We start from the raw sequence: 10,066 nt of genomic DNA on the forward strand, positions 1-10,066 counted from the left end.
AGAGCTTTGTCACTGGTAAAATGAATCTGAAGAAAAATTAATTTTTAATTAATTTTGACCTTTTGCTCTTTCTGCAAACGTGAGTATGGGTTTCTAAAAAGTTTCCACTGGCATATACAAATAATAAAGTGTTAAAGTACAGGATAACTTTAAAGTGCCATGTCTGCAGAGAAAGCCTCTACACTCATTTAATCTTGTTCAACAATATATTAGTAGTAAAAATGTAACATTTAGAAGAAATTCAAGTGTAATCGATCAGTCTCTGTTGTCCTGTTTCCACCGTAATAGCGATGGCTCGCGTTCAGCGGGGGAACTGCTAACTTCAGACCGCCGCCTGCGTTTCATTCGTAGCCAAAAAATGCTGTGACTGACTCCATAAACAATCAGTGTACATTTCTGAGAACATATTTTAACACCCTAAGTATTTATATTCTGTATCTTTTTTAATAAAATCATAAATTTTTATGCAAGGCATCAGGCGTTTCCATCACGCGAAAAGACTGACACGACACTCGTTTAGGTGATTCACATCGCGCCCCTGTATGTTGCTTTGCTTAAAATTAAATGATATACAGAACAATAACAAATTTTATATAAAATAAAACATACACAAACCGCTGTTACACAAACCGCTTTCACCGCTGCTCTCTCCTGAAGAGGGCGAAAAAAGCCGACCCCTGGGTTATGTCTGACCCAGGAGCTGGGTAACACAAAAACTACTCAAACACTGGAAAAATAACTCCCAAAAATGACCCAAAAGGCTCAACCCAGGACTTGGGTAGAAAAAATAACCCAAGATTTTTTAGAGTGTATATTATAGAGCAAAGAGCCAAAAGCATCTTCTTATACAAACCAAGTCCCTCAAGAATGCTGTGTTTCTGTAAATTGAGGAACCAGATCAGCAGTTTTTCCATCACGTATTGTCTAGTGTAACCCCTTGGGTCCTACTCGCCCCACTTTATGTGGGCCTCGAACCTGGGTCTCCGGGTGGGAGGCGGGCGCACTAACAATGAGACTAAAGACTGCAGATCTAGTGTCAGTCACTAGTGCTCCTCTTGAGGCAAGGGGAGTGAGGTTTACTCGCACAGCTCCTACTTGGTGGCCTCCATTACACTCACCCGTCTAAACCTCACTCCCATCCAGGTCACAGCACCAATGTAACCCCTCAGGTCCTACTCCCCCACGTTTTGTGTGGGCCTCGAACCCGGGTCTCCGGCTTGGGAGGCGGGCGCACTAACAAGGAGGCGAAAGACTGCAGCATCTAGCATCAGCAAATATAGCAATATTTGCTGAGAGAAACACCTTAAATGATTAAACAAAGATTAGTTATTGTTGCAGACAGGGGCGTTGAATACAAAAAAACAAGTACCTTCAAAAGTCAATATTGCATGTTTTATTTCTGTCACTCATCAAGCACACAATGCAATTCAGTTCTTGTATTCTTTTGGGAATATATTTCTTTACCCAAAAATGAAAATTCTCTCATCATTTATTCCCACTCATGCCGTCCCAGATATATATGACTTACTTTCTTCAGATGAACATAAACATAGATTTTTAGTGCATGTAATGCAAAAGTATGTGACCACTTAAAAACAAAAAGTGAATACAATGGTAATGTTTGTTAGGGTCTTTTTTCTTACACAAGCCTATTGTTTCATTTTCTACCAGTTTATCATGTCTGCCGGTATATCGGCCACCCTAGATCTGAAGTTGCTCACTTAGACAACCTTCAGGCAATGCTTTTTCATATGAGTCCGTAGATTAGATACATTTGCGAAACTCTTCCCACATGAAGAGCACTGGTGCGGCTTCTCTCCAGTATGAACTCTCTCATGATCTTTCATGTCTCCTGAACGAGCGAAATTCTTTTCACAGTGTGAGCACTTGTACGGTTTCTCTCCCGTATGAATTCTCTGGTGTTTCTTTAAGTTGCTGGATGTACTAAAACTCTTCCCACAGTCAGAGCACATATGAGGTTTCACACCTGTATGAATTCTCTCGTGCTCTTGTGAAGCGTGCAGTTGTGTAAACCTCTTTCCACAAAAAGAACAAAAGTAAGGCTTCACAGGAGCATGAATCTTAAGGTGTGTTCTTAAGTTTGATGCCACAACAAATGTTTTATCACACTGATCACAGCTGAATGATCTCACTCCAGTGTGACGGCGCAGATGATTTTCGAGAACACTTTTGTAAGTGAAACTCTCTCCACACTGAGTGCATGTGAACAGTTTTTCTCCAGAGTGAATTCTCATATGCACATTTAAGCTTCCTTTCTGAGTGAAACTCTTTCCACACTGGGTGCATGTGAACGGTCTTTCTCCAGTGTGAACTCTCATGTGCTCATTTAAGCTTCCTTTCTGAGTGAATCTCTTTCCACATTGAGTGCAGGAAAATGGTCTTTCTCCAGTGTGAATTCTCGTGTGTATGTAAAGGTTTACTTTGTGTCTGTAACTCTTTCCACACTCAGAGCAGGTGAAAGATCCTTTGACTCCAGATTTTACAGCTCGTTTTTGGGTGAAATTCTTTTCAGTCTTTGAAATGACTTCGTTTTCATCTTCATTTGTGAAATGATGAGGTTTTTGCTGTTTGTCTTCATTCACTTCCAACAGATCTAAAACCAACATATTATATTTCCATAACTAAAAAAAAGAAGGACAAATGATAAATGAAAATTAGAGATGCACCGATCGACCGATTTTCACTTTTCTCTCCGACGGCGAAGTGACACACGGGTGTCACCTCTCAGAATAGTGATTGTACTGCACATAATTTTACTAATTCCTGCAGGTTTCGCACTCACACCAAAAGCGTCCGCACCACTGATCTATATAAGTGGAGCGCACAAGCTACTTTTCGGTCTCAAACAACTTGTGAGTCGCAAGTACCAAAATGAGTGGCTTACTGCGCTTAAACGGTCAAATACACACCAAATGATGTCAAAATGCCCATCTTGGTGAGTATTCACAGTTTTGGAACCTAATTAGTTGAGAAAGATAATGCAAGTTGTGTAACAGTATATTGAATTTGTCCATAAACTGTATAAGCCTAATATTCCTGCTGCTGTCTGTCATGTTAATCAAAGAAAAATCACTCTCTGCTCTTGACTTTCATAACTAATTGCAAGTCAAGTAATGTAAGTATTAATATGTATTTAATTTTTACAATGAAGACTATCCAGTCTTGGAAGTGTTTATTTTATATCTATTCTTTCATATCTTTCTATTCTATTGCATTTATTTGTGCTGTTGTTTGTTTATTTGTTCCTACTTTATTAATGTATTTTTACTTATTTTTTATGAAAATAAAATTTTGCATTGAAGAAAACTTGTTTTTGTTTGTATATGCTGTCAATTATAGTTCTTTGAAAAAAAAAAAATCATGATCTGCAAAAATCGGTATCGGCAGATCATGCTTACAAAAAAAAAAAAAAAAAAACGGAAATCGGAATTGGCCAAGAAAATTTGCAATCAGTGCATCTCTAATGAAAATAAATATGTTTTGATTACAATTTAGCAGAAATCTAGTTTAATACTAGTATCTAGTTTTAGATGTTTTGTTATGTGTCAGTTTTCATCTTAATGTTCCTCATCAGTCATTAAATTTGCTGTCCGTAACTTTTTTTGTGTTCAAAATTTACAAAAATTATATAATGAGAGTATACAACACAAATCCATTTTCCAAACTGTGTTTTTGTCATACCCTGAATCATTATGGTACACTTATAATAAGTGTTTATATTCGGACTATTTTAGACCAGTCTGATAGGAACCGCTGTGGAGTAGCACAGTAACTCTGTGACTCGTCATAGACATAAACAGAGAGACGTAGCTCTGGCTACAATGTTCTTCTGCAAGACGCATGCAGTTCTGTTTATCAACCGCTAGAGCGCCAAAAGTGACGGACAGCAGCTTCAAAGAGAATGAAGAAAAACACTAACCTATTTGTTCCTCTGTATCTTCATCTTTTATTCTGCAGGGTTCTTCCTCAAACTCCATCTTTACAATAGCATGTTAGTAGTTTCTCCTGGAGTAATGCCTCCTGCTTGCTTCTTCTTCTCCTGTGGGAAGATGGGAATATTCCCCAGCATTTAAACTCTCATGAACGGCTGTGGGAGCGGCTTCACTGACTGAAGGTGTGAATTGTGGTCACTGTTGCTCATTTAGCAGATGCTCACCTCCCTTACAATCACTCTCAATTGTAGTCTGGGAAATGCTAACTTTTTGCTAGAACTGAAAGCATACAATCCCACCCTACCTGGAAATCGCTGTCCAAAGCCATGCCTCCTCAAAAACATATGAACGCGCACAGACCAGAAGTGAGACGACCAAAGACAAGTAAAGATTCTGAAAGAAATGAAGGAGATACCATAATAAATTAATATTGATAAACAATATCATATCAAATTGCAATAAAATTGATGTCGATAACGACGATGATGATAATGATTGATATGGATTAATCTAACAAGCCAATCACATAGCAGAAATAATCGTGGCAACAGCCAGTCTGCGTGCAGCTTTTAGCTTCCATGTCAAAGCACGTCCATTTCCTACTGCACAATACTGTAAGCTATTGGCAAAGAAAACTCGACATGAGGAAAAAAACAGTGACGAAAGTAAAAGCGAAAGCGAGAGTGAAAGTTCAATGCAAAGGGAGATATTTTCTTTTACAGAAATCGCTTTTTAAGGACTATAACAAACAGCTGGTAGGGACTACAACAAGCTTCTACCTGGTTTAGTGACATCACTAACCCTAAAATTTACATAAACCCCGCCCCCAAGAACATGCAACAAAGGGGGCGAGGCCATGTTGGGCTGCTTTAGAGAAGAGGAAGAGTTGTTGTAGAAGAGTGTTGTTACCATGTTTGTTTTTTTTTACGCCAGACTGCTTCACAAACGAGGGTCAATTCAACACTGGATTTGCACAAAAGATTAACATGACGGCACATGCTAGTGGATGAGTTGAATCAACTCCACAGCAACTACATAAATTTATCCACTAACCATTCAGAAACGTCCAGTTTCATTCTAAAAGTTGTAACTTCTTCCTGAGTCTCTCCATCAGTGTCGACTCCGGTTTGAACAATGTAAAGCTGAACACCGTTACTGACAATCCTCATTTTGGCTGCGTGAGATTCTCCAGCTTTGTTGTTGTTGAGCAACCGAAGCGCAAGCTGTTAAAGCTCCGCCCTCTTCTGGAAATGAGGCTCATTTGCATTTAAAGCGACACACACAAAAACGTTGTGTTTTTGCTCACACCCAAAGAGGGCCAAATTTGACAAGCTATAATAAATTATCTGTGGGGTACTTTGAGCTGAAACTTCGACAAATGCGCTCTAGAAAGCTTCATCTTTGTCCAGTCTCTGTGCTATATTTCTCCAGAAGTTATGACTGATAAAAATCTAGCTGATTTTTCTTTTGCTCTTATATCATTTTATCATAGGTTTATTAAATTAAAGTAGTTGGGAGATTAATGTTAAGAGCAAACACTTATTTCAATTCTTCAAATCCCACAGCAGTTCAGAGAGAAGCTGAAAGAATATTGATGAGGGTTGATTGCTGTAATCAGACATCAATGTGCAAAGCAGTGACAAAAAATAGTCTGCAAATTCGAGATATTGGTATTTAATTAAAAACTCCAGTTTTATTATCACTAAATATTGTAGCATAAACTTTTAGCAATACAGTTACAAACATCAGGTTTAATTTATTAATTACAAAACACAACTCAAAATCTTGAATAACTAGTGAGTGACGCACTTAAGGTTTGTTACACTTACAATATTCCCTTACAAAAATTAACCTTGGCTTTATTATAGTAAAAGTGTAGTAACCATGGACTTTTTGACAGATTGTTTACCATTTGTATTTTACTGCAAATAATTTTAATTGGGTTAATTCCCAAGGTTAATTTGTGGTTACCATGGTTAAACTATAGTAACCATGTTTTTTGTTTGTTTTAATTGTAGTAAAACTACGTATAGGGGTTTACTTCTAGTCAGACAATGAAAGTAGCCTCCTAACTTAATTCGGTAAACACTCCGGCTGGTTGGATTCACTAAAATGAACCGAATCTTTTAGATTTCACCAAATAAATATTAAAATGAATGTACTCACAGTCTAAAAGAGCAGATTTAGATCAGAATGAACGGCTGTGTTCCACTTCTCATGTTTATGTTCCCTTCCCTCGCTCACTTCTCTTCTTCTCCAAGACTCGGATGTGTGTCATTGCTTCGGTTGCACGAGCGCCCTCTACTGGCGGAAATCATATTAAACTTAGATCTAAAGCAACCAAGATAATCTTTGTTAGCTTGCTTGATATAAAAAATTAAAAAAAAAAAAAAAACACAATTTTGATTTGGAATAATAAAGTATTGATTTAGAAATAACATTTTATAGGCAGCACAGCTGTTTCACCATAATAGATCATTTTGGAGAGATTCGAATTATAAATATCTGCTAAAGAGTTTGCAATTGTATTTACCTTCTGGACTCCTTCGAAAAACCAAGAATAACAGTTTCAAAGAAATATGGAATCATCACAGAAAATACTCCCAGTACACAAATCAACTGGGTTGAAAGGTTTACATAAAAATTGTTGTTTCCTGAATGAAAATTGATCATAATTACATAATTAATTAATGATAACTGTTTATTTGTTTCTTCGTTTAGGTTCTGTGGAGAAATAATGAAATGACAATATTACATGTTTTATTGGACCCGGTCCATACCTTCTGGTAATTTGATTTTATACTTAAAAAGAAATAAAGAGAAATATGAAATGGAAAAATTAAAATTAAGCTAGATTTTTCATAATTTTTGTTCATGGGTAAAAAATGAGATTATGCTTTAATATTTTTTTTCGCATGAGTGGGCGGCCCTGAAATGTCCTTCAACTCATCCTGTCTTGCCTGTTCAATCACGCAGAATAAGAGTTCATCTGATGTTTACTGCTCTGCAAATTAGTTACAATAATGTTTCCTCATACTGTTTGGCTGTTGCATATTTCTTGCCAATATACATCTCGTGCAGAGCACAACAACACTTCTCTTTTCCGCAGAGGCGCCGCAAATCCCTTATTGTTTCCTGATAACAGTGGAAAGAACTTAAAATACTCAGTCATTTCAAAGTCCCTTTAAGACAAGTCATTTCACTCGGCGGCCATCTTTGAAACGCCTCTCGGGCATTCAAGTGCAGCTCCTATCTCTTTGAACGGGGAAACATCAAATTCTCCAAAGCTGTTTGCCAAGCTTTCGATTAAATTTCATATTTGAAATCACCAATGAAATCTGACAACTGTCTCATAATTTTTTTTTTCCAAACGCTCAAATCATGACAAAAAAAAAAAAAAAAAAACAGTATTTAGGCTGTATCAAGCTAATGCGCATGCGCAGACCTAAATGCGCGTCTCTTGTGCCTCATTTCGGAGGCGCGCGTCTGACTGTTTCTATCGAAACCGGTGCTTCTAACGGCCGCTGCAGTGACGCGATGACTTTACAGGTCGGCGATTGGCTCTTATTTTGAAGGCGGGACTTATTCCGCCATATTGAGCGTTACACTTTCTCCCATTCAAAACAATACGAGTGATATGTCTTGTGTTATTCTATAGTCTTTGGTCATTTTTGGTCACAGCCTACAGATAAGACATCATTCAAAACTGTAAAGTGTCTACTTTTATTTGTACACACTCATAATAACAAAATGTTACAAAACGTTTTTGTAAAATAAAAGAACAAATTGTGTACACTTTCTGTCGTCTCTCTCTGTGAACAACTTTCTGAAATGTTTCACAAAAATAAACCGAAACTCAGTGAATACTTGCTTCACAGACATGAAAAACGTTTATAGAAAATAACATGTTTTACACTTTTTTTTTGTTTGTTTGTTTGTTTGTTTTTTCTTTCAGTTTCATCAAGAACAAAAATGAAGCAAAGTCTTAAGAGTTGGGCTGGCTAGGCCAAAAAAAACAAAAACAACAACAACAAAAAAAACAGCCACTGACTAAACCCACTTACAACCTGTAGTACAGTGGAGGAAGTTTTAATCTTCCGATTGGTCAGTTTGAATGTCTCACATTAGGGTTTCAGTCGCATAGTCAAGGAAGGGCTAAAAGAACGTCATAACTGTTGCTCTGTCTCCTTTCATTCTCTGGCTCTTCATTTCGCTGGGGCTTCTTTGCTCTGGCTCTTTCTCTTTTCTCATTTTTAAAGTCTCTCTTTCTTCCTCTCTTCATATCTCTCAGGTGACATTCTACATACATGTATATGCTGGGTACGATTAATGGTATATGTTTTCATCATCTCATACATCTGTTCTGTAAGTGTAACCATAACCAGATATTGTCATTAAACCATTTTCAATTACAAATTATGTGCTAACTAGTTTTGATTCGGTATTAAAGGATTAGTTCACTTTCCATTAAAATTTCCTGATAATTTACTCACCCCCATGTCATCCAAGATGTTTATGTATTTCTTTCTTCAGTCGAAAAGAAATGAAGGTTTTTGATGAAAACATTCCAGGATTTTTCTGCTTAAAGTGGACTTCAGTGGTCTCCAAACGGTCCAAATGTCAGTTTCAGTGCAGCTTCAAAGGGCTTTAAACGATACCAGACGAGGAATAAGAGTCTTATCTAGAGAAACGATCGGTCATTTTCTAAAAAAAATTAAATGTATATGCTTTATATATGCTCGTCTGGTATCGTTTAAAGCCCTTTAAAGCTGCTCTGAAACTGTCATTTTTACCTTCAACCGTCTGGAGACCATTGAAGTCCATTATAAGGAGAAAAATCCTGGACTGTTTTCATCAAAAACCTTAATTTCTTTTCGACTGAAGAAAGAAGGACATGGACATCTTATATGACATGGCGGTGAGTAAATTATCAGGAAGTTTTAATTTAAAAGTGGACTAATCCTTTAACTATGAAGTGCTACCTATTGATAGTTTTCAGTCACGTGACTGTCGCGGAGCCCTGGAGGGCAAAACAGCCGTGTACCTGCAGCAAAAGCCTGTCAATTTTTCATCTTAAAAACAAAAATATGTGAACAAGACGCAAGTTTTGGGCACTTGTGATCCATATACAGCACCTGCAGTGATTTTAATCACTAAAAAACAGCGGGACGATGTTTTAAAAAGCTAACGTGAAAAACACTAGGGTGGGCTGCACCAGTAAGGATTAGATTAAGCAAAGTTTAACACTAATCAAGGATTTGTTGATCTGGGTTTTATTTTAAATCAATTTGTGTTGCACCACTTAATTTTAAACACAGATTAACTACGCAGAAAGACCCTTAGTGCAGCCCACCCTTAAAGTGTCTTAAAGTACTAAAACAGTGATATTAAAAGATCAAATTCAGTTTAACCCTTTTTGATGATGCATTCTATATATTTATAATGGGTTTCGGTGGAAAAAACGCTTAACGAGAAACATCCTGTTGCATTAATATTCTGTGTTCATTTGTTTGCCTGTACAAAGTATGCATAATCAATAAGTTGTATACTGAATTTGGTCTTTTAATATCATTGTCTTACTACATTAGATCTTACTACAAACCTGGTAAAAAGGACTGGCAGGCAATGGAGGAAAGCATTGTTTTCCACCATCTTGCTTTATTTAGTCATTCAGCAACCCTGCAGCCTTTACCACTGTAGGCAGACCACCCTTACAATGAACTCTCTCATGATATTTCAAAGATGATGACTGAGTGAAACTCTTTCCACAGTGTGAGCACTTGTGAGGTTTCTCTCCATTATGAACTCTCTGGTGTGATTTTAAGTTGCTGGATGTAGTGAAGATCTTCCCACAGTCAAAGCACATATAAGGGCTCACACCAGTATGAATACTTTCGTGCTCTTTTAACTTTCGCAGATATTTAAAACTCTTTTCACAAAATGAACAAACGTGAGGCTTCACAGAAGTATGAACTTTAAGGTGTCTTCTTAAGTATGCTGCCACAGCAAATGTTTTATCACACCGATCACAGCTGAATGATCTCACTCCAGCGTGAGAGCGCAGATGATCATTGAGAGTGCATTTCTGAGTGAAACTCTTTCCACACTGAGTG

The 10,066-nt window shown here is 37.2% G+C and overlaps 2 protein-coding genes across 6 annotated transcripts in view; both read right to left on the reverse strand.

Moving 5' to 3' along the window:
• Positions 1-1,370: 1,370 nt before the first annotated feature.
• Positions 1,371-10,066, reverse strand: part of LOC127503439 (gastrula zinc finger protein XlCGF7.1-like) — a 31,763-nt gene continuing 23,067 nt past the window's right edge. Inside the window, exons 1-4 of one of the 5 annotated variants that reach the window (XM_051877251.1) lie at positions 6,120-6,248; positions 4,258-4,346; positions 3,941-4,060; positions 1,371-2,642 (exon numbers count right to left, since the gene is read on the reverse strand). In XM_051877251.1, the coding sequence (XP_051733211.1) occupies positions 1,722-2,627 (906 nt within the window). In that variant the 5' untranslated portion in view covers positions 2,628-2,642; positions 3,941-4,060; positions 4,258-4,346; positions 6,120-6,248 and the 3' untranslated portion in view covers positions 1,371-1,721. Of the gene's footprint in view, positions 2,643-3,940; positions 4,061-4,257; positions 4,347-6,119; positions 6,249-10,066 lie in introns of those variants that run through there. The other 4 variants (XM_051877246.1, XM_051877247.1, XM_051877249.1 and 1 more) reach the window with 4 other exon arrangements.
• LOC127503437 (gastrula zinc finger protein XlCGF8.2DB-like) overlaps positions 7,663-10,066 on the reverse strand; it is a 4,227-nt gene continuing 1,823 nt past the window's right edge. The window contains exon 3 of the mRNA XM_051877242.1: positions 7,663-10,066. This exon is cut by the window's right edge and continues 568 nt beyond it. Coding sequence (XP_051733202.1) covers positions 9,616-10,066 — 451 coding nt within the window. The 3' untranslated portion in view covers positions 7,663-9,615.

This window comes from Ctenopharyngodon idella, chromosome 21 (assembly GCF_019924925.1).
Source record: "Ctenopharyngodon idella isolate HZGC_01 chromosome 21, HZGC01, whole genome shotgun sequence".
Lineage (NCBI taxonomy): Eukaryota > Metazoa > Chordata > Actinopteri > Cypriniformes > Xenocyprididae > Ctenopharyngodon > Ctenopharyngodon idella.